This window comes from Rutilus rutilus (genome assembly GCF_951802725.1).
Source record: "Rutilus rutilus genome assembly, chromosome: 12".
NCBI lineage: Eukaryota > Metazoa > Chordata > Actinopteri > Cypriniformes > Leuciscidae > Rutilus > Rutilus rutilus.
This window is the reverse complement of record NC_140217.1, coordinates 11,986,311-12,011,269: the sequence shown is the minus strand read 5'-3', so window position 1 is coordinate 12,011,269 and position 24,959 is coordinate 11,986,311. Positions and strand designations below refer to the sequence as shown.

At 37.5% G+C, this 24,959-nt stretch overlaps 4 protein-coding genes across 6 annotated transcripts in view; 2 read left to right on the top strand and 2 right to left on the bottom strand.

The window, feature by feature from the left end:
* Positions 1-3,286, top strand: part of unc80 (unc-80 homolog (C. elegans)) — a 61,632-nt gene extending 58,346 nt beyond the window's left edge. For both annotated transcript variants that reach the window (XM_084424833.1, XM_084424832.1), the window contains exon 64: positions 1,312-3,286. In XM_084424833.1, the coding sequence (XP_084280959.1) occupies positions 1,312-1,656 (345 nt within the window). In that variant the 3' untranslated portion in view covers positions 1,657-3,286. The remainder of the gene's footprint in view (positions 1-1,311) is intronic.
* Positions 3,287-3,405: 119 nt separating this feature from the next.
* On the bottom strand, positions 3,406-7,179 carry LOC311300521 (uncharacterized protein). Of its 2 annotated transcripts, none has more exons than XM_084424834.1 (4): positions 7,069-7,179; positions 6,781-6,874; positions 6,603-6,690; positions 3,406-4,023 (listed from the first exon to the last, which is right to left on the bottom strand). In XM_084424834.1, the coding sequence occupies exons 1-4, from the start codon at positions 7,094-7,096 to the stop codon at positions 3,469-3,471; spliced, it is 765 nt and encodes a 254-aa protein (XP_084280960.1). In that variant the 5' UTR covers positions 7,097-7,179; the 3' UTR covers positions 3,406-3,468. The 2 variants fall into 2 exon arrangements, with proteins under 2 accessions (XP_084280960.1, XP_084280961.1); XM_084424835.1 differs by having other exon boundaries at positions 6,781-6,919; positions 7,069-7,165.
* Positions 7,180-7,397: 218 nt separating this feature from the next.
* Positions 7,398-12,334, top strand: psmb3 (proteasome 20S subunit beta 3). Its single transcript, XM_084424831.1, has 6 exons — positions 7,398-7,567; positions 8,156-8,340; positions 8,444-8,551; positions 10,614-10,791; positions 10,897-10,991; positions 12,158-12,334. Exons 1-6 carry the CDS (start codon positions 7,565-7,567, stop codon positions 12,204-12,206), a joined length of 618 nt encoding a protein of 205 aa, XP_084280957.1. The 5' UTR covers positions 7,398-7,564; the 3' UTR covers positions 12,207-12,334.
* Positions 12,335-15,565: 3,231 nt separating this feature from the next.
* Positions 15,566-24,433, bottom strand: zbedx (zinc finger BED-type containing X). The gene is made up of 4 exons (XM_084424830.1): positions 24,403-24,433; positions 24,054-24,250; positions 21,974-22,234; positions 15,566-17,768 (listed from the first exon to the last, which is right to left on the bottom strand). The coding sequence occupies exons 2-4, from the start codon at positions 24,219-24,221 to the stop codon at positions 16,047-16,049; spliced, it is 2,151 nt and encodes a 716-aa protein (XP_084280956.1). The 5' UTR covers positions 24,222-24,250; positions 24,403-24,433; the 3' UTR covers positions 15,566-16,046.
* Between the last annotated feature and the right edge of the window lie 526 nt (positions 24,434-24,959).

Genomic DNA, 24,959 nt, shown 5'->3' with positions numbered 1-24,959 from the left:
GAACTTGACCAGGGTTGGAAATTAATAGTAGCTTGGAGTAAAAGTGCCATCACATGCCCCGCAAACTCAAGAGAAGGGGGAAAAACTGCATCTGTTCAATTGACTCTACTAAATCTATTGTCTGTCGCAATAAAGCGAAATGTGAAAATGAATTACGTTACGTTGCTCACATTGCATTAGATTTCTATTTATATGTTTTGTTTTTTTGCAGCGTTGGGAATTACAACCAATCACACATGTTTCTGTTGAGCTTATGGCCAATCATTTAGATTAGTCACCGCTGAAGATTCTGGAGTTTTGTTTCAGTGATCGCTCACTGACTGAAATCTGTACTCCTTTGAATTCTCTCATCGTAAATGACAAAGTGCCGATTACAGTCACAGTAAGTGATTCATTTTGCAGTGTAGGCAGCTTCAGTGATTGTAAAGGGAGTTGTCGCCGAGCATGCAAAACTGAAATCATGCTTTCTGTATATCATTTATTCCCAGGTATGTTATAACCGTTATGTTTTTCATGCTACTGAAATAACCAATGTGAAGTCTTGATTTTATAATATGCAATTATCAAAGTAATTCATAAATGGTTCTTTAACTTTTGTCAGTGTAGCTAGAATATGTTCCCACACACAAAAATATTTGTAATGTATTCTGTTAATCAACAATAATAATCATTATTACATTATCAAGAAGAGCAATAATTGACAATGTTTTTGTCATAATATTCCCCAGAGGCCCCATGATACGATATCATCGATATACTTAAGCCACAATACGACATTATTGCGATTTTAAACATTTTGCGCTATGCTGATAACATTTTGTGATATATTACACATTTTTTTGATTGTAGAATGTCCTCAAAAAATCAGTTCGGAAAATACGTTTCGGAAAATGGGGGAGAATTACCTTTTTAATTTCAGGGGGAGATGGGGGGGCATATTTCAGAATTATTTTTTTTTTCTTTTTCTTTTTTTTTTTATACAGGTATCACACCTAAATGTTTAATCACCATGTATTTGTGCATTTGCAATTAATGCAAGAATCTGCTGAATCATATTTATATTGTTAGAAAGATACTTTGGTTATATTTATATTCAAGTATTTGACATAAAAGACAAAACAATATATTTAATAAGGTAATTCTAAAAATGATTATAATTACACAGGTAAAAAAAAATGGAAATCAATTCCAGGGGGCAAATATTGGAAAAGTCCATTTCTGACTGTTGTGGAGACATTGTGTCTTTAAAATTGAATTTATACCTCTAAATTCAACAGCTTGCAACTTACACTTGCTCTATTTTGACTGTAGGTCTTTCACTATGAGAATAAAGAAAGGAAAGATCAGGAGAGTGTAAGAAGCAGTCTGTCTCCCACCCCCTCTGCCGCCTCCAGCTCCACTTCTAGAGCCTGTTCCCCTCTTCCTCCTCCCCTCCCTGTCCTGAGTACACCGTCCCGGCTGGTCCCAACACAGATCAGAGAAAGTCCGGAGGATGAGGAGACCTCTGGGCTTCTGCAAAACACTGACGCCTCCAACAGTACAGAAGAGGACCGTGGCACGGAGAACCCACTCCTGGCCTCGTTGCTCATACCCCATGCCCGCTCTCCGCTCCTCCTGTCCCCTGTTGACCTGGATCTGGACGAGTCTCACGTCTGAGAATGTCCCGCTTCGGGATGTGCAATACTGTGCTAGTGTAACAGGAAGTGGCAGGGCTCTCCTGTGATCAGATTTCTTGAATAACTTGAATTTTTCTTTGTCAACTCTGGTCAAACATAATAAGCTGATGTGCCATGCTTTGCAATCAATAGAAGTATTTATGAAGCACTGTGCTTAAAGGGATAGTTCACCCAAAAATGAAAATTCTGCCATCATTTACTCACCCTCAAGTTTGATGGGCCCTATTGACTTCCATAATATTGGATTGTCAGTGGGATCCATCAACTGTTTGGTTACCCATATTCTTCAAAATATCTTCTTTTGTGTTCAGCAGAAGAAAGAAATTCATACAGGTTTGTTACAACTTGAGGGTGAGTAAATGATGACAGAATCTTCATTTTTGGGTGAACTATCCCTTTAATTCCACCAATCAATGAAAGCTGATTAACCTGTGTTGTACCATTCAGTCTTTAGATAAATTACATAATTTTAAATTAAATAAGATGAAGTATTCTGTGAAAATCATATATTAATAATCAAATATCAACTACAGAAACTCATTGTGTAATTATATAGATGTATTCTAAATATTTGTCATCTCTTTAAGTATTTATTTAGAGGATTATATGAAAATGAGATATTTAGAATAAATATTATAAATGCTTTATTTTCAGAAAAAAAACGATGCTTGTATAATATTGATGCCAAGTTTGTTGCCAAATATTTGTTTGCAAAGACACATTTTCAAATAGACATAAGGAAAATAAGCAATTCAATATAAAGTATTTAAATAACATAAATATATTTAAACAGAAAAATTCTAAGCATCTTCCCAGATGTTGTCCTGATTGTGTTAGTGTTGATGCCTTTGTTCATTGAAGCCCAATTCAACTTTGGTTACACTTTTTTTTAAGTTGACGCTGTTATATTGTTATTACTCAAATACTGTAAGTACTGAGTGATATTAATTAACTACATGTACTTACTATAGTGTTAAGGTTATGGTTTGGTTCAGAGTTAGTTACTTGTTACCTCAACTTTTGCTTAATCTGACTCTATAACCTTTTTTCAGATACCTAACAAATTCTTCTACATAACGTTCAATGTTAAAATAGGAACTTAATTCACTGAATGTCTCACTCTGTGTTCCCTAACAAACCCTGTGTTACCTGAATACCCTCAGAATGTAAAAGCTCAGCAGGTATTGTGTTTCTGTGTGTGCTGCTTTGTGGGTATATTGTTTTTTCGTCGAATGTGTTGCTATCTGTTCGATTTGTTCAATGATAAAAATTTAAATCATGACATGTTGGTGTTGTCTTGTTGGTTTATTTTAATTAGTATAATTACTAAATGAATTGGATTTGTTGGATTTGTGAAAGAGTAATACTGATTTTTTTGGTAACACTACATCAAGGTTTCATTTGTCAATGTATCAACTAACATGAACTAACCGTGAACCATACATTTGTTACTGTATATGTTCATCTTTGTTAATTTTATACAGTTGTTAATTGTTTGTTCATGTTACTTCACAGTGCATTAACTAATGTTAACAAATACAAATTTAGATTTTAATAATGTATTAGTACATGTGAAATTAACATTAACAACGATTAATAAATGCTGTAGAAGTGCAGTTCATTATTAGATCATGTTAACGAATGTAGTTTAACCAATGTTAACTAATGAAACCTTATTGTAAAGTTTTACCTCATTTTTTTTTTATTCAAAAGAACTAGACACATCATGGCAATGCAAAACAGTTTATTAGCAGAAAATAGGCGATTCTTGGAATGTAACTATCAGTAAGTTTTACTTGTTGGCCACAAATGTCTCGAGGACTTTAAAGAGCCTTTCATCTCTAGCATCAGCTTCTCTTTCTCTCCTCTCCTCTCTTTCTCTCCATTCCCTTTCATGCCGTTCTTCTCTAGCCAGCATCTCTTTCTCCCACCGGTCCTCTCTGGCAAACATTTCCCGTTCCCTCCTCTCCTCCCTCTCCAGCGCCTGTCCCTCTCTCATTTCTTCTCTCTCTGCAGCCCTTCGATCTCTTTCCACCTCTCTCTCTGCAGCCCGTCGGTCTCGCTCTTCTTCTCTCGCTGCAGCCCGTCTGTCTCTCTCATCCTCCCTCTCCGCCGCTTGCCTCTCTCGTTCCTCCTGTCTCCTCTCCATCTCCCGCAGGATTATCAACCAATCCTCTTCCTTTCTCTGCTTGATGGGAGGAGCGTCCTGAGCAAATGAGGACACTTGGTCCGGCTTGATGAAATGGTTGAGGGGGATCTCGCCACTCAGTGCACCATCCATGATTGCATACCACTTCCAGGTTGCAATTGCTGTGTCTCCTCCCACCATACTGAGGCTTTTGAGGTCCTGCAATAAACAATCAAAGACAAATGAATTGCGGGTACGTGTACCGTGTTATTAGAAATGTACTCTTTGTATTCAAGTTGGTTTCATATGGTTTTGAAAAACTTCCTTAAATTATTTTTAAGATAATATTGATGCAAAGTTTGTTGCCAAATATTTGTTTGCAGAATTCACAGCACCTGCCAATTTCCATTGGAAAAAAGGTAGATGGGGAAAAAAAGTCATTAAATAACAATAATACACACTCACCTAAAGGATTATTAGGAACACCATACTAATACTGTGTTTGACCCCCTTTCGCCTTCAGAACTGCCTTAATTCTACGTGGCATTGATTCAACAAGGTGCTGAAAGCATTCTTTAGAAATGTTGGCCCATATTGATAGGATAGCATCTTGCAGTTGATGGAGATTTGTGGGATGCACATCCAGGGCACGAAGCTCCCGTTCCACCACATCCCAAAGATGCTCTATTGCGTTGAGATCTGGTGACTGTGGGGGCCATTTTAGTACAGTGAACTCATTGTCATGTTCAAGAAACCAATGTGACATGGTGCATTATCCTGCTGGAAGTAGCCATCAGAGGATGGGTACATGGTGGGCATAAAGGGATGGACATGGTCAGAAACAATGCTCAGGTAGGCCGTGGCATTTAAACGATGCCCAATTGGCACTAAGGGGCCTAAAGTGTGCCAAGAAAACATCCCCCACACCATTACACCACCACCACCAGCCTGCACAGTGGTAACAAGGCATGATGGATCCATGTTCTCATTCTGTTTACGCCAAATTCTGACTCTACCATCTGAATGTCTCAACAGAAATCGAGACTCATCAGACCAGGCAACATTTTTCCAGTCTTCAACTGTCCAATTTTGGTGAGCTCGTGCAAATTGTAGCCTCTTTTTCCTATTTGTAGTGGAGATGAGTGGTACCCGGTGGGGTCTTCTGCTGTTGTAGCCCATCCGCCTCAAGGTTGTGCGTGTTGTGGCTTCACAAATGCTTTGCTGCATACCTCGGTTGTAACGAGTGGTTATTTCAGTCAAAGTTGCTCTTCTATCAGCTTGAATCAGTCGGCCCATTCTCCTCTGACCTCTAGCATCAACAAGGCATTTTCGCCCTCAGGACTGCCGCATACTGGATGTTTTTCCCTTTTCACACCATTCTTTGTAAACCCTAGAAATGGTTGTGCGTGAAAATCCCAGTAACTGAGCAGATTGTGAAATACTCAGACCGGCCCGTCTGGCACCAACAACCATGCCACGCTCAAAATTGCTTAAATCACCTTTCTTTCCCATTCAGACATTCAGTTTGGAGTTCAGGAGATTGTCTTGACCAGGACCACACCCCTAAATGCATTGAAGCAACTGCCATGTGATTGGTTGATTAGATAATTGCATTAATGAGAAATTGAACAGGTGTTCCTAATAATCCTTTAGGTGAGTGTATTTAAATTGAGACGTTCTAAGCATTTTCCCATCAGTTGTCCATATTATGTTCGTGTTGATTCGTCTGATTCTTTTATATAATTTTCAAGAAAGGTTTCAGTTTATCAGTCAAGTTTTAAGATGTTTTCCTTGCATCTTGAATGAGAAAAAAACGGTGTAACGATACCCTCATGTCACGATTCGATCCATATCACGATACTGAACCCACGATACGATATTATTGCGATACTCCAAGACATATAGTAAAAGGTGAACAAAAAATGTATGCTAAATTTGGTATTAGATTGGGGGTGTAAATGAATAGCCTTGGACTTGGTGCTGGTAACACCAGATTAAAAATATTCATGATTCTGAAGCTGAACATACTGACTAGATATGTTTAAAATAATGTAAGGCACTTTTTACTGGTAACATAAATATTCAGCAATTGCATTATTATACATTATATTCAACATTGTATATAGTGGTTGAATGTAGTACTGACACTAAAACTCTGAAAACTTAAATTTTGTCCTCTAAAAATACACAATACATATTTTCACTATCCACGATGCACTATTGTTGCATTTTTGTATTACAATATATTGTGATACGATATATTGTTTACACCCCTATGTTTAATTTTTTTTTTTTATAGCTTAGGCTACATATTCTATAATTTTTACAATTATCATGGATTATTATGTTTTATATATATATATATATAAATGAATTAATAAATAGAGGGACTTACAGCACGTGACATTTTACAACCAAAACTACCAACCTTACCTTCTCTGTTAAGAGAATTACTGACCTTGACACTGACACATTTTACCATCATTTAATGTTTATTTATTTATTTATATTTGCATGTGGTTGTGGTTGTGGTTGTTACCTCATGATTTGGCAATGAAGCACTTTGTTTAAAAAAAAAAAATTATTATGAGATTTTCTTATCAATCATTTTTTCATATCAATAAAGTTTTTTTCTTTGGGACAGTTCACACCCATAGATCCGGACAAAAATGACAATAAACTGTCATTTAACAGTTACCTTCAAGCAGAGTAATTCATTAGTATTTCTATTGTATTTAATTGATTTCTGCAGACATGTGACTTGCAAACAAGCTAATAAATTTAAAGCATGTCATCACCTTATACTTTTGTTTTAGATTCTCCCACTTCTTTCGAACCCATGCAGGGGTCACTTTCCCTTCCAGCTGTTTCTCTTTCACATACAGCCTGTAGATGGACAGATCAACAGCATCAAATAAGTAAGAAGAAGAAGAAGGCATAATAGCACTCAGTAAAGTCAGGACTGGTTTCACTCACTCAAAGGCTTTAATGGCTGCATTTCTTCTGCCTGTAAAGAGACTGTTGTTTCTGACTCTCCACACAATCAGATCTGCCGTGTTGGCATCAGTCCCTAAATGCATAGAGACGACTGGTAACGATATTTAGCCTTTTACCACTACTTGAAAAGGGAATTAATCACATACATTGACAATTTTATGATATCAGCATGTTGTTATTGTTGAAGCATTACGTTTTTTGGAAGTAAAGAAATCAGGCTAATCATAAACCGACATAACACTTTGACATAAAAAACGTGCTACTTGCATTTAAAGACTCCTTCTTCCGAACCCATTTTATTTGTTTGTTTTGTTTAGCATTGTTTTCTTCTGCTGTTCTTTCTCTCTTGTGGGTGAGAGTGAATTACAGCATTAGCGCCCCCTATCGTCAAATGCAACAGGCTTGTTTTAGTTGGTTGTTGGTTTCCGTGACTGATTTCAAATAAATCACAATTCAAAAAAGCTATATAATATGTTACATTGGCACGATTCGAAAACGATTTTAATTATTTATGCGTTTAATGTCAAAGTAAGGAGAAAAGTGGTTTAATGAGACATCAGCTGAGGATTTTCTCCAGCAGGGGCGCTGTAGTGGTTGCGACTGTAGGAAGTGACGCGAGCAGGAACAACTAACAAGTTAGCAGCGCTTGAAAGAAAGTGTGTAGTCACCGTGTGTTACCCGGTCTGCGGCTATATTTTCTGCATAACATAATCAAATCTTTCAAATAGTTCTTCGTATTAGTGCGTGCTTTACATCTGTCATCATGGTAAGTGAACACGTTTGAAGAAATAATTGCGTTTGCTGAATGCGATCGTATTTATTAGCACTGTAACGTTAGCTCATTTGCCTTCTCATCTTTACTGGAAGTTGTTATAAAATAATGTATCCTAACCTGCAAACTATAAATCTTAAGTTTTTTTGTATATATATATATGAGCATTCCACACGCACAATACGCTTTAGTTATATCGAGTGAGTGCTATTATTATGCTGAATTATTATTATTATTCCGTAGTCATGTTTAAAACGAAACTAACAGTTGCACTTGGCTGCCTGGGCCAAATATGGATGGTGGATTAATCATGCATAGACGTGCTATAGGCTATCATAACCTTCATAATTGTATCGGTATTAGAATGGAAATTCAGTATTTGAACTTTTTTTTTTTTAAATCAAATATGATCATTTATAAAGATTTCAGATGTGTAATTGGATAACAATTGCTGTGTTCCTAGTGGTACAATATTATTTGATCAAAACTACGTTTTAGTATTTAATTCTATATAATAACTGTTTGAAAAATGTATATAAATTGCAGTTTCTTAATCTTAGTCTTACTGTCTTCTGCCAATAGTCTATTATGTCATATAATGGAGGTGCTGTCATGGCGATGCGGGGAAAGGAATGTGTGGCAATAGCATCAGACCGGAGGTTTGGCATCCAGGCACAGCTGGTTACCACAGACTTCCAGAAGTTATTCCCCATGGGAGATCGACTCTACATCGGACTGGCAGGTCTTGCCACAGATGTACAGACAGTGTAAGAATACAATTTTAGATGCATTATGATCTTATGATTTTAAACAAAACTTGTGATTTGACCTTTAATACTTTTTGGCTTTTACCTTTCCCTTTTATTTTAGATCTCAAAGGCTGAAGTTCCGCTTGAACTTGTATGAGCTGAAGGAAGGTCGTCAGATCAAGCCGAAGACCTTCATGAGCATGGTGTCCAATCTTCTGTATGAGAGGAGGTAAAAAATGCACTTATTTTCTGGCTAGCTACTGTTAATTTGCACCAAATACAAAAAACTATTTGTTGGAAAATGTAGGTCAACAGCAAATGCATTCAGTGAACAAAACACTGAATAGCAGTAAATAAAGAACTAATATTTTCCTTGGCAATATCCTGCAATGTGGGAAAAATCGGACTCCCTAAATATTTAAATGTCTTGCTAATTGGAATCGAGGAGGACGCTAATGCAGTATTGGCTGATGCTGACAAGGGCATGAATACAGATTTTTCCCAGTTAATTTTGTAGCCACTCACATTGCTAAAATCTTTAAATATTCTAAGACATTGAGGGAGAGAAGTAGCCTGGCAAGCCAGACCTACATCAAGATGTTGGGTCTGGCAACTCACCATAGACATGGCTCAATCCGAGGGGTGGGATAAACGGCTGTCCTTCAAATTCCCTCTGCATGCAATAGGGCAGCGCTTCAACCAACCAGAGCGTTTTCCCAACAGCGGAGCTAGTTGATAGATTCAACTTTTGCCATATCTGGCCGGCAAAACTACGAACACATCTTCCTTTTTTTAAGAATGACTTGAGTGCCGTTCTATGCTCTTTTCTCAAAGAAAAACTTAACTCCAAGTCCTCCAGAGTCGCGGCCAAAGCCGATTCGAAAGACTGTTCTCCAGCAGCAGCTGTCATTCTTTGTTTTCAAGTGGCAGGTCGTCATTATGTTAAGCCCGCCCCGCCTACTCTATACATGACGTGATTGGCCTGACCCAATTTAGGTTTTTGCAGCTCGAAAGTCAATGGAGAGTTGCTAGACTGCCCTGGCTGCAAAATACATTTTGCTGCCGCTAGAGTGCGTCTAGATTTCTAGGCTAGGAGAGAAGTGGAAAAGTTAGACTTATACAGTAAGATATCATCCGCAAAAAGAGAAATGTAATGTTTGGAACCGCCTATAGTGACAGGGGAGATTATGTGATCCTGGCGAATTGCCTGTGCCAGAGGCTCTAATGAAATTGCAAATAGCAATGGTGATAATGGGCACCCTTGTCTTGTGCCTCTACTCAACTGAAATGCTCTTGAAAAGCATAAACCTGTTGGGACCCGTGCAGGAGTTAGTATATAAAATCTGGATCATGTGAATAAAGCAAGAGCCAAAGCCAAAATAAGTTAAAACAGACCATAGGTATGTCCACTCGACCCGGACTCGATGTTACTCAGACACGGATAAGTTTGGCTTGTCAAAAATGTTACATTAAACTGTCACAGACTTTTGAAAATCAAGTTAATTATTATTTATTTATTTTTACCAGGAAAGGAGTGGTTTTGATTTACAAAGTTGTTTTTATTGTCTCTTATAACAAAAATATTTTATTTAAACCCATTTGTTTATTATTACTCCATAAATGTATAAAAATATATAAGCTCAGCAAAAAAATCCCTTTATTAGGATTCTGTATTTTAAAGATAAGTTTGTAAAAACCAAATAAGCTTTTCAGATCTTTAATGGAAAGGGTTTCAACTATATTTTTCACACTTGTTCAGTGAGCCATAAACAATTATTGCACATGCACCTGTGGAACGGTCCATAAGACACTTACAGTTTACAGGTGATAATAGGCAATTACAATAGCTTAAGACACTAAAGAGTCCTTTCTACTGAAAAACACCAGAAGAAAGATGCCCAGGGTCCCTGATCACCTGTGTGAACATGCTGCAGATGTGGTCAGAGCAATAAACTGCAATGTCCGTAATCTAAGATGCTAAGACAGTGTTACAGGGAGACAGGAAAGACAGCCGTGTCCTTCCAGTGTTTCCAGCCCTGTCTCCGGATGCACACCAACAGTACACATTTTGTCTGATCCATCCATTTCATTTCTACTAAGGAGCTGATGGGTTGAATCAGGTGTGTTTGATTAGGAAGAGTTGGGAAATGTGTGCTGTTGGTGTGCTTCCAGGCACAGGGAACAGGACACACTGCCCTGATATGTAATGTTTAACACCTTTGTCTTTCTCTGAAATAACATTCCCATGCACACTGTGTACATAATTCCAACCTTTCATGTCCCGTTCTCAGGTTTGGGCCGTACTATATTGAGCCTGTGATTGCTGGTCTAGACCCAAAGACCTTCGAACCCTTCATCTGCTCCCTTGATCTTATTGGATGCCCAATGGTAACAGAAGACTTTGTTGTGAGCGGTACCTGCTCAGAGCAGATGTACGGCATGTGTGAGTCGCTATGGGAACCTGACATGGTAGGTGGAATAGAACCCGTGTGCATCACTGTATTGGACATGAAGGCTGGTTTATGATCTAGACCTGGTAGTCTCATAGACGATGCTGTTGATTGTGTTCTCTAGAAACCAGACGATTTGTTTGAGACCATCTCACAGGCCATGCTGAACGCTGTTGACAGAGACGCAGTGTCTGGAATGGGAGTTGTTGTTCATGTCGTGTAAGTGTATCATCAAAACATCAACTGTAGTTATAGTATGAAAATCATTAATCAACTGACTTTAAACTGCACAAAACGCATTATGTGAAGATTGTCATTTTTACTGAACTTAAAACATTAAGACTAAATTATTAAATTATTTTATTCACTGTATACACTGGGGGTCAAAAGTTTGGAATATTTAAGATTTGTTATGTTTTTGAAAGAAGTCTCTTCTGCTCTCCAAGGATGCCAGTAATAACCGTAATATTACATAATTACATAAAAATACAGTTTAAAAAAACTGTTTTCTACTTTAATGTATTTATAATTTTGATTTATTACTGGGATGGCAAAGCTGAATTTTCAGCAACATTACTCCAGTCTTCAGTGTCACATGATCCTTCAGAAATCATTCTTAATATTCTGATTTGCTGCTCAAGAAACATTTCTTATTAATGTTAAAAACAGTTTGTTGCTTTATATTTTGATGGAAACCATGATGTTTAGGGAGTTTAGGGAATTTAAACAAAGAAATTAAACATTTAAAAGTTTAGGGAAAGTAATCCTTTTTTTTTTTTTTTTTTTTTGTTAAAAACGGATTTAAAGTAAAAATTTATATTTTTATTCAACCAGGACAATTAAATTGATTCAAGTGACAGATATATTTCATAACATTATAAATGTCTTTACTAATTCAAATAAATGCTGTTCTTTTTTTACTTTCAAGCATCAAAGAATTCTTAAAAAACATCAGTTTTCACAAAAATATTAAGGAGCAAAACAATGTTTTCAACATTGATAATAATAAGAAACATTATTAATAATTGAGCACTAAATCAGCATATTAGAATGATTTCTGAAGGATCACGTGAAAATTCAGCTTTGCCATCACAAGAATAAATTACTATATAAAAAATATATTCAAATAGAAAACTTTTTTTTAATGTAATTTTTTACAATATGATCAAATAAAATGCAGCCATGGTGCGTATAAGAGACTTATTTATTAACATAAAAAATCTTAGTTATGCCAAATGTTTGACCCCCGGGGTAATTCATTTAGTTTGATTACTCTTGAAGTGTGAAGTGTAATGCATGGTACAGATTCAGACTATGAAGTGTTTTTATTTGTACATTTCTAGTTGAATTCAATGAGTTAATTGGTGTATGTGGTTATTTCACAGTGAGAAGGATAAGATAACCACACGCACCCTGAAGGCCAGAATGGACTAGAGAAAACGACTACTGCTGTGTTTCCTGTCCTGCGACCCCCTTTTTTTTTGTACTGAACTAGAATTTGCCCCTTTCCATTGAATTGAGACAGAAAGATTGAATTGTTCAATAAAAAATTCTGATATTTACTCATTTGTTTGTTATGTGGTCAGAGAGAGAAAAAGTGGTCTAATTCTATGATGTTTTAAAGTATTGGGACAGATGAGGTAATTCATGCCAAACTACCAGAAAGGATTTACCACATAAACAGGGATTTGATTTTTCCCAGAACAATAGTGTCATGAGTAATGGAGTTTTATCCTCCTGAGATTGAAAACCAAATTTAGCTGCAGTGTGTACGTGGCCATGGATTTGCAGCGGTCGCATGGACACATCCAGTGTAGTCTCAAGATGCTGTTCATCTCAAAAGTCTGGATCACAGACATTTGACCCTTTATTTGAGATAAAACTCAATAAAACACAGATCATGTAAAAGAATGGAGTCATATAAAAAGATGCACAACAATAAATGAATGCAAATCCTTGTAGTGTGAGTGATAGGGGATGTGTTAAACTGAGCTCAATATAGGCTGGCTGGACTGAGTGGCCAATGCAAGCGGCAGTGACAGTATTTCCAGGCTGTTGTAATTTTGCGCTGTGTTGCTGAGGCTTAGTTTAAATATTTTCTTGACACAATCAAGAGAAAACCCCAGAGTCTGAGCTTATTATAAAAAGCTACATGTAATTGACTCGGTTGTCAATTCACGTAAAAAAGAAACCGTTTTGTTCTGTTTTCTATAAGCTCGAAGATCTAAAAGTTTGAAAGTAAAGAACTTTAGAATTGTAGAACTTTAGAATTGTAACTTGCAGTGTAAAATCAAATAATTATGAGGCCGATAATTATTTTTTTACGGAACAGTTGTAATTTACAACAATTATATATTTATATCTTCATTTTTAGAATTAGTTAAAATAATAATATATTAATAATATTAATTGGCCCTATACTGAGTCATATATATAAATATTAAAATAAAACCAATTTAAAAAACACTTAAAAAAAGTTTGGGAACCTCTGTTTTAATTGAAGCTGACGAGAGGAGTGGTTAAAAGAACAAGAGCTGAGTTGTAGACTGAGAGAGAAAAAAGCTTGTCGATCGCCCCCTGGAGGGGAAAAGAAGAATGACGAAACTGAGCTGTCCTTTGCTACAATGAAAGAAAATAAATAAAACAATTGAATTTGAAAGGATAAAGGGAAAACTGTCAGAGCCGAGCAATAAAGTGTATTAGCTGAGCAGTGAAGATAAAGCTAAATCTTATATCACCTGGTATTCCCAGGCAATCTCCCATACAAGTTCAAACCAGGCCCGACCCAGCTTCAAGTGGTAGGCAACTCACTGCAGAGTCAAAAGACATCCAGCTCCTCCTCTCTGGACGTCTCATGGGGTGGAGGGATAGAGTTGTGGGTAGAGTTAGGGTGTGGTTGGATATTCTAGCTCCACCCATTAGGCCCAGATTGCATTCGCTCCTCCTCACTGGATGTCTAGTGGGGAGGAGCTAGAGGATTATGTGGATTAATTCATTTCAAATTCCATTTATTTAGCTTTTCATCAACTCCACACGCAGTTCCCTCATGAACCCCCATTTGGGAAACCCTGAACTAGAACAATCAAATAAACGGATCAATTAGATTCCTATTAACAGTCTGTCAATGAATTCGCCATATTTCTACAGATTAAACAGTTGCAAAAATGTATTGAAGAAAGATAGGGATGAATAGGGAGAGGATGAAGAGGAAGGGGGAAAGGGGAAAGGGATGGTAGTCTGGTGTTGGTGGCCCATCTCAGTTAAATGTAGGCAGAGTGATTAGGACCCCCTGATACAACCTGGAAGGGAAGAGAACAGGGGTTGGTAAAGATGGTTGAATGGATGAGAGAGGGAAGGGAAGTTTGAAAGAACTAGACAAACAGTACTGTAAGGGACGGCCCGATATAAGAAGGTTGAAGCGTGGTCCCGCTTCCGAACCTCAAGTTAACTCCATTGAATTAAAGTTTGTCCATAATTATAGTTGGTCACTCAGGAATCCATACATAACACCATTTCATTTCATTCATACAGTAAACTGCCGTTCAGTTTTTTTTTATTTCATTCTATTTTTCGATAAACATGAAAGCGTACAAGGATTAAAGCTTAATTTGTCATCAGAACTCCTGAGGCATGTTCATACGGGAGTTTATACCTTGCTGAATTGGCGGGGCTAATATCTGATTGGATTGGAGTTTCGATGAAAATGTACAGAACTAATTTTTCTCTTCATGCATTGATTTATTAGTAATAGTGTTTAATCTGTAAAAATATGGTTTAATGACAGAGCTGTTAATTGGATTCTGATTGAACTGTTTATTCCATTGGTATAGAGAAGCAACACACCGAGATCTTTACCTGTTCGTTTCTTATAACCGGTATAACTGGTATTGCTCGCAGTACTGTTCTTGCATACGGCAGCTCTCATAAACTGTACTCTCTTCCTGGTTTGAGATATGCCTGGGATATCATTTTCAACAAAATGAATGTCACATATAGGCAAACTCCTTGTTCTTAATGATAAGGGCTTGTGAATCATGGGAACTAATCAACTGGGTAATAAGTAAATGTTTTTTTTCAGACTCATGGAATTGTATTCATTATTCATCAGAAAAGATCTATGAAAGAAGCTCAGCCCCTTGATTTTAATGTCACGTTGCTTCCAAACATTGTTTGGAAACAATATTTGTCAATAGTGGCTAATGAATCAGAAGTCTTGAATATTCATAGAAAATATCCTACTTCCACATTGCAAAATACAGTGGATAAGATTAGGGATGTCAAACTCTGTTCCTGAGGACCTCCTTCCTGCAGACTTGACCTCCAACAGTGAACCAATTAATCAAGGTCTTTGGCAGCTGCTGTTAGATTAGGGTTGGTCTGCAGGACTGTATCCTTCCAAAAGCTGAGTTTGACACCTCTGTATGATGATAGTATCTTGCATGAGTCAGAAGTGCATTCACATAGTGTATGAATTACGGCCTCTACAGAGTACAAAAAACATTTCTCCTTAGGTGTTATGTTTTTAACTGTAGCCAAACATATTTCTTTGGAATAAGCTTCTTAAACATTAAAAGGTCAAACAATTAAGTAGTCTAATAATATAAAGCATACCTTCTATCCCAAAAGAACAAGTTAAAGAAATACACAACTTAAGGCTGTGTGTTAGTGGGGTTATACCACAGGTAAAAACACAGATTAGCTGCCTAAAACCCACATAATCATGGTAAAATCACTGTGTTTTCAATTGTCTTCATGCTCTCACAAAATTGCAGAAATCATTAAATAAGAGAGGCCAATGTTCAAAAACACTTTTATTACTAATGAGAATCAGAATAAACAGTTCCTCCACCAAGTGATATTGTTTGTTTACAGTTGCTAAGCAATGTAGCAACTTGGTGCATTAATGTGTGGTTACAGTAATGCTTTTAAGTATTTTACAACAGCTCCGAACATGACTTAAAACTTAATTTAGAGTAGGTTATAATCTTATCCATCTAAATTATTCAAAGACTACCATGTTCTAAGAACAGTTCTAGAACCACTAGTCCAAAGTTTAAAAGTAACATTTCTTTGTTTACACGATTTATTTACTACGAAATAAATGTTTTCCAAATTGTATTTGGTGGCACATGCATTTGTGTGGAATAGTTGTAATATTTTGGGGGGTGGTAGGGCGGAGACAGAACATATATCCTATGAACTATACAAAAAAAAAAAGACCAAAAAAATAAACTAATTATTTTACAATAAACATCAGCAAAGTTACTCCATGAATTACTCCAAAGCAGTGGTGATTTTGCTGTTGTAACGTAAAAGGAGTACACGCTCAAAATGTTCATCGGAGAGATGATTTCCTTTTGGGGTCACAGCGTTGGCCCCATTGCTGAAGAGCTGTTGTACTGGGGAGCTTGAGGGCAAAGTTGTGTTGAACTTGATGAACACCTTTTTCACACCTGGAAATTCATTTAGGCATTTCAGATCTTTGTTTGTGCCCTGGAGATACAGCCATACCTCTTCTGCTGCTTCCCTCTTACCACTTTTGTTGCCAGAACTTCCAGGTCCATACGAGAAGAATTCATCTTCATGAACAGAGCCTCCATTGGTCTCGGTTTCTTCAGTCCCTTGGTCTACCTGAACTACCTCAGTGATCAACTGTGCCCGAAGAGCTTCCCTCTCATCTTCTGGTAACCACCACAATCTAAATTGTGGCATGGTGGCTGTAGCCAATCTGGCATCAGAACTGTCAAATACCTGCTTGAAGCCAGAGTCAATTGCCTTAACGGTGTCCTCAATGACTTTGGAGAAAAGGCGGGTGTTTGCTGCCTTCTCCTCGAGCTTCCTTTTAAGGGTCAACAACGTTGGGATCACAATGCCAAGGAAACACTTTTCTTCTCCCTGCAAAAGGTCCAGCGCAAAAGCCACTGGTTTGAAGACATCTGTATATTCTGTGAGATACGCAGTTTCATCAGGTGTAAAACCCGAGACACCCAAGGCTTCAGTCAATTCGTTGAGCTGTGAATCAGTAAGTGACATCAGTTTGTTAACGGCATAGTATTCTGAGCTCCACTTATTCAGGCAAGGTACTGTGATTGTCATTTTTGCAATAGATTCCATTGCCTCAGTAGCTTCCGTAGAGGAATGGGTCTTGTGCCATATCGCTGCACATTTTTCAGTTGCGCTACTGTGCAGTTTGCCTGACGGTCCCTTTGAGACAGCATCTGCTAGATCCTTTGATGCAATCAAGTTCAATGTTTGGGCAGCACACCTTTGGTGAGGAGGTAAGAAATAACTCAGAAAGAAGTCTCCACCCATTTCTCCATCACAAAGAATACTGCCCAAATCCTCAAAACGACTGTCCTCCACTTCTTGGTCGTCCTCAGATGAGAACTCTTTAAAAGCCTTCACAAAATTGTTACCATTGTCAGTGACAGTGGCCTGAACTTTGCTCTCAATGTTATAGGAAGAGTGAATTTCTTGAATTTTAGCAATAATGGTTTCACAAGTGTAGCTGATAGGGATTCTTGTGCAGGCAAGAGCAGCAGACTTCCTTTCGAGATTGTCCTCAAGCCAGTGACAAGTCATTCCGAAATAACTTCTGTCCTGCACCGACCATATGTCAGCAGTTGTACACAATGTCTGTACTTTGTCGAGTTTTGCTTTTATCTCCCCTTTCATTTTATCAAACGCTACATCAAGCCTGGTGACAAAAGCGTTTCGGCTCATGACTTTTTTGCCTCTGCTTAATGCTTCAATCAACTTTCTGAAGCCAGGTTGCTCTAGAATTGAAATGGGTTGCACATCCTCCACGATAAAATTAAAAACCAGTGCATTTAGCCTGGATTGTGTTTGATAATAAATGGTGGGATCGGCCTTAGCTTCTTTTGCTTCGGAGGATTCTTCCGTTTGATTTTCCAAAATGCTTGGTCCATAATTGCTTGGTCCATCACTGCTTTGTGCATCCCTTATTCTCTTCCTACACGGCACAGAATGCTTTCTCTGGAGGACAAAGAAAAATTAAAACAAGACATTTATTTTCATTGCTTAAACTTGGTGAAACCAAGACACATGAAACACTTTAAAACATTAACTGATAGGTATGTCTTTCCCTAGAAGATGAAAGATTCATTATTTTTCATTTAAAAAGGACTTTTGGAACTTATTTCTTCTAGGCTCGAAAACAAAAATGAATGAATGTCCTATGAAGGATACGAGTCCTTCTTGAACTTTTTATCCATACAATAAAAGTCAATGGGACTCAATTCTGTTTTGGACCCGAGTGGCTTTAATTGTATAGTCAAAACTAGAGATGTCCCGAGCCATCTAAGGATCAGTATCAGAGCTGATTAAGGTTTTTTTTTTTTTTAAATGTTCAGTATAGACTATCCTAAGCCAGATCCTTTATTTTACGTCAGCTGTCATGCAGTAAGTGGCTATATGGACCTTCTTGTGGGTTTGCCAACCGCCATTAAAAGGAAAAGAAGCTCAAATGTGCGTGACACGCAAGAACCAATGAGGTCTGTTCTAGCTAGGGCTGTGCAATTAATCGAAATCGTAATAAAATCGTGATGTGTAATAGAAAGCAACGGTGCCGCGACACTCATGCAGTGCGCTCTTTTTTTCAGGCGCATCTACACCACAACGAGATGAAAAAAATCTCAACTTTTCAGAATCCCGCAAGCGCACCGCAGGTCTTGTGACAAGAACCAATCGATCAGCTTCGTCCTTTCCATAACAACGTCAAAAGCTCAGCCAAGATGGACGAAAAACTGATCATAGCTGTAAGGGGCGGGTTTTTTATTGCACGTCTCCATAAATATATGTAGTAGTAGAGCTAAGGCAAGGGCTGGAAATCCATTTATCCTTTGCTGAAACTTCTTCGTCTTCATGGAGAAAGCGGCTTATGATTGCTTAGCAACGGAAGACACCACTGGAGAGCAAGCGCTTTTGAGAAGAGGAGAAAGTGGCTTAGCCGGCGTTTTCCAAGTAGGTATAACTGCAGACCGGAGATCTCCAAAAATGGTGTGTGAACTTCAAAAGTGGACAGAACCTCCAAAATGGAGCGGGGTCTTCAAGCACAGAGACTTTCACCATTGGCTCTGGCTTCAGCCAATTGTCACAAAGTCAATGGTATTCGGACTGAAGTTTACTTCCCGCGAGCCGTCTCAGCGCAGCATGTGGGAAAGTTTTTACTCTATCACTGTGTTCTAAGCAAAGGGGGTGTCCCAGGGCTCGAGATTCGCAGGGAAGGAGGGGGTTGTGACGCTGAGTGCAACTTAAAAGGTCCCATTGTCCGGTGAGGTCCAGTTGGGGAGTTACGGATCTGCCCGGCTCGGCGATCTCATATCGCATAAGCTTATTAACTGCCATGCAGTCTATTTCACTAGTTAAGGTTATGGTTATGTAGGGTAGGTTTAGGGGTTAGAATTTGTTGTAGCCTAGCATTGTGTAGAAAATCAGCACTGTAGAATCGGCCGTGGGGCGGAGTTTGCGCTAAACTGGATTTGTGGAAAATATTGTGCATGCATGTCATGTGCCTATCTGCCAATGAGAGGAAGCCACACCCTATTTTGGAGCTCCCACCCCATTTTGGTGTTCTCACCCCCATTTGGAGATCTCCAGGCTGCAGTTATACCCTTCTCGCGTTTTCCACACGTCTTTAGACGCAACATGTGAACAGCCGTGTGCAATCTGAATGCAACACGCCTTAATATAGCGCAAGAACAGAACACAGTGGGATTCTTGGAAGAAACAGGTAAGGAGAATTCAGGGCAGGATAACGACAAAAAAAAAAAAAAAAAAAGATCTGTGGTTTGGGCATATATTGGATACAGGAGGGATGATGTATCAGAGCCAGGTAAGCCAGGCAACATGTGCAGCACAAGTCTGTAATATAGGCTACATAGGATTATAATGATAAACTACTGCAAAAGAATGTTGTGAATTCTTTGTTCGCCCATGTTTTGTGCTGTTACGGGAAAAGCGCATCCACAACAGAGTAACGCCTTCATGACTAGCACATTCACTTGTTCACAAGTTCACTTGTACATTCGCAAAATTTTGTGCAATAGTAAGTTGTAGGCTAATATGTAAATTTTTTGTATGTCTGATTAATCACATATAGGATGCGTTTGGTTAAGTAAATTAATGCTGTAAAAGAGTGCTTCAGTTTACCGGGCGCTTTTATGATCATCTTTAGCTTTAGCCCGCAGCTCAAACAGCAATGCACAATGTTAATAACTATAATTGGGAATGTCATATTACATAACATAATAAAGAGAACACTTGTAATAAAACACAGTGAATTCTTTGGATTTAGTTGCCTTGTTTCAGCGCATTGTTACGAAAAGAGTGCACCCACAATAAGAGTAACACATTCTGACTACGTAACTTAGTTCAATTTCACTTGTGCATTTTCATTTTCATTTTGTGCAGATTTAAAGGGATACTCCACTTTAAAATGAAAATTCTGTCATCATATACTCACCCTCACCCTGTTTCAAACCTGTATGAATTTCTTTCTTCTGCTGAACAGAAAGGAAGATATTTAGAAGAATGTCAGTAACCAGACAGTTTCTGGTCTCATTGACTTCCATAGTAGGAAAAATATATACTATGGAAGTCAATGAGACCAGAAACTGTCTGGTTACTGACATTCTTCTAAATATCATCCTTTCTGTTCAGCAGAAGAAAGAAATTCATACAGGTTTGAAACAACATGAGGGTGAGTATATGATGACAGAATTTTCAATTTAAAGTGGAGTATCCCTTTAAGTTGTAATATTATGTTGTATATATATCTGATTAATCTTACATAGCTTGGTTAAGTTAATTAACGCTGTGGTAAAGCACTCCAGTTTACCAGTGTGATCACTGATCATCTTTAGCTTCAGCGCACGCAGCTCAACTTGCAATGCACATCAATAACTATGATTGGGACTGTCATATAGCCTACATAACATTATAAAGAGAACACTATTTTAACAAAACGTTGTGAGTTCTTTGTGTCTAGTTGCCATGTTTCAGCATTGTTACGAGAAGAGCACAACAGGATCACACATTCTGACTAGTATGTAAAGTTCACTTGTGCATTTGCATCATTTTGTGTAGATAAGTTATAATATGTTTATGTTGTATATGATTAATCTCATATAAGACTGTTCATTTAGCTCTTCAGCTTGAGCGCATGCAGCTCAAACAGCACTGCTGTTTTTTGAAAAAGTATTAATTTATGATTTTTTTTTTTTCCAAAAACTAGCACTTTTTGCTCCTTTATTTTTAATAAACAATATGGTTTAATTAAAATAATTTCATTAGTGTCTGTGCTTAGGGGCTGTTTACAAGACACCACTTTCAACTAAAATCGCAAAACTTATGCGTTTTGGCCGTTCATTTACATGACAACTGCATTTTGGGTGCCTGAAAACGCAAACTTTTGAAAACGGTCTCCATGTAAACAACTAAAATGTGAATCTCTGAAGACGATGACGTTATGCAGAAGCGTATTATGTGTTCAGTCTATAGTGTCTATAGCAGAATACAGCATTTTTAGTCGGATCCGTGTGAATGTGGATCGTCCAATGACCTGTTTGCATTATTATTATTTTTATAAAGAAATTTGCATTTGCCCCTTTTTACATTTGAGTCCCTACCCCCGAGAAACTCTCTGCACGGCCCATACATTAGATTGATTTTAATAACTTAAATGTACTGGAAGTTGTACACCAAGCACTAGGAAATTACAAGTATAGGATCGGGACTCTGTATCGGCAGATACTTAAAATTCAATGACTCAGGACATCCCTACTCAAAACATTCTTCAAAATATCTTTTGTGTTTCACAGACAAAAGTAACTTATACAGGTTTGGAATCAGGATGAGTAAATGATGAAATTTGTTTGGGGTGAACTAGGCCTATCCTTTAATATGTTGGACAAAGTGGGACAGTAACTTTCAGGCAAGCTGATCTAGAAGTGTAACGGTATGAGATCTTCACGGTACAATATAACACGATTATACTCTTGATGTTTTTTTTTTTTTATGTTGCCCTATAGTAATGTTGCATTTAGGGCTTACAGAATGCACCAACATAATTATTCAAAAATTATTCATTTCAAAACTTGATGTGTATTCCATTTGCTTATGTATTTTATGAAAGGCGGTCTATAATTTATTAGTTGGCGATTTATAGTATTGTCACTTACATTCATCTTTGCAAATTCCTTGGGGTGGTGGTCACGGAGATGGTGCATCATGTTTGAAGTGTTGCCCGACCGTGCCGACACTTTTTTCCGACACATTCTACAAACTGGATAACCATCAACAGTGATGGTGCCTCCTGGGTCTTTTAAATACCCAAAATGCTCCCAGACAGCGGACTTCAGCCGCTTGGGTGGGAGAAAAAGAGGCTCAGGCTCCGACATTTCGGTGTGCTGCCGTTTGCGCATCTGGCAAGGTGAGTGACACTTAAATGAAAGAGGAGAAAGTCGCAATTTAGACATTTATGATTCTCTCTTAATTAAACGTATAGTAAATAGAAAAATTTCTTATTTTGGTTTTATTCAAAATAAAAACCCTAACTTGTGTTCCAATAAACGTCTTTATTTAAAACCGTGTACCGTAAAACCGTCATACCATTACATTGCTAGTTTGAACAGATAAAGTGCTTTGATGAATAATAATAATCAATCATCATGTTAGGAATGAACATGTCACAAACCATGCCATATAGAAATGTAGCTGTGTCTAAAATCACACCAATCCCATATATTGTGCATTATTTAGGGTGGAAATTATCCAGTGCACTCATTCAATCCCATAAAGCTCTACTACAGAATGCATAGTTAAAGGGATAGTTCACCTAAAAAATTTAATTCTGTCATTATTTACTCACCCTCAAGTTGTTCCAAAACCATGTATTTTGAAGAATGTCGGTAACTAAACATGTATTGTGACATTGACCTCCATAGTATTTTTTCCCCCATCCTATGGATGTCAATGGGGCCCCATCAACTGTTTGGTTACCCATATTCTTCAAAATATCTTCTTTTGTGTTCAGCAGAAGAAAGAAATTCATACAGGTTTGGAACAACTTCAGGGTGAGTAACGTTAGGCCTAAATGATAAAAATGTTAATTTTTGGGGGAACTATCCCTTTAACTATACGAACATTTGAATACTGAATTTATTAATTAGGAACAGGGAGGGGGATACATTATACTAATGTATATGAACAATTCTGCAAAGGAATGTTTCATTTCCATTTTTATAAAGAAACGTTTTCTGAATACACTCTCCAATTTTCATTCACCCCTTTCTAGTGTAGTGGATTATAAGACATTCACTAAAGGGATAGGGGACTATTTTGGACACAACATACAACAAAGTTGTATACAACACTAGCTAGCCCGCCTTAAAAACATTACTGACCAATCCCACCTTCGAAACTGCAGCCGTCCGCCATTTTCTCAGACGAGCTATTTCTTTTCTTTTTTAAATAGAAGTCTACCGAGGATATGCATGTTTCTAAGTTTTAGACTATATTTTACAAACATACAGTAAGATGGAGTTGTTGGATATCTTATCATTGTAACGCAAGCGGCATTTTCCTTGTGTAAAGCACAACAAACAAACCGTGAGACGTACACGCGGTATTACCCCTCATTCACAAATGAACACGTATTACGTCAATAACATTTTATAAAGAGTAAACAATAAGCCTTACAAACGTTTTAACAACATTTTAGAGTCGACACTAACTAAAGAGTTTGCAAATAGTACATGCGTTGTAACGTTAGAAACATTATAAACAGGAACAGCTCTGCTCACCGTCGCCAAACCGCCAATCGATTTCAAATGATGCTTTCTTATTCCATGACTGGATATATTGTAGCTGCTACGTTATTACTAGCGGGTAACTAGTCCTAATTTAGCACCTAACATCTAACTTAACACTTTTTAATAGAATAAATCTGTTGGCTACAAACTCAAAACCACTCCCACTTTTGTTGATTCTGTCCCCACGTTTCGTTTGAAACTTTGCCTGAAAGCATTTAAAGTAAAACCAGTGCCTAGCTGCTACCTGTATTTATATGTCACATAATTATATTATCTCGTGCCTCCTTGTATTCACATATAGAAATGTAACAAAAGCTTTAATCTGTGCTCGATCGCGAATCTACCAAAAACAGTCTACTTTTGCATGTTCGCTCCACAAACTCATGACGTTATACAGTATAAAAAAGCAATCTTTGGATGTTAAAATTGAGAAAACACGCAAATGTACCTCCAAATGCTTCTTTAGATTAGACGTAGAGTCCCTCGCAGTGGACAAGATGTTGATCTTTGGAAGGCAGAGGTTGCACTGAACGGTTATGTTTCTCCCTCTTGTATCCCTGAACGTGAAGTGGTGTCTGTGCATCCAGTGGTCAAAAGCTGTTCGAGCCCGCTCCATCTTCACACGAGGCTCCGGCGTGGTCAGCTCTTTTAAAACGAAAGAACAAAAACAGTAAATTATTTTTGCTGTTTACTATTTAATCGTGTAATTAAAAAAAATATATATCCTATTCTATTTGCAGACTCTTGATTTTTGTAATCTAATTACGTAATCCAAATATCGTGTAGTCCGTTACTACCAAACAACAACAGACAAATTTCTTCTCTCTTCCGTTTGCTGTTTCCGGCGGAGGACAAACTAAAATAGTTCATTACCACCACCTTCTGCTAGCATGGAGCAAAGACACTATAGCCTACCTGGAGCTCAAAGCTCAGACGCTGAATATGTTCTGGCCCTTCTCATGCACAAGCACACACCACAAACTTCATTGAGAGAAAAAAAATCTGTCTCATTTCGAAGGCTGTGCTCTCCGCATTTGTCAGCCACATATGTCATTGAAGATGTCTAATTTCAGAAAAATAACCATTATGAAATTGACTGTTATTCTCAAGAGTTGTAAATTACACTAATTTCTTTCTTGCTTTGGAATATAATGGGTAGGTCTACTCTACTTTTTTTTTCCTCAAGAAAAAAATTACACTAGCGCAAACACTCATCTTTTAGAAATCTAGAACATTTTATATTAAACAAGTAAAATCATTCTTGCACAATCAAAAACGGACAGCACATGAAATATCTCATTCTTTTTTTTAAAAGAACATTTTCTATTATCAATTATTATTAGTGATTTGATCA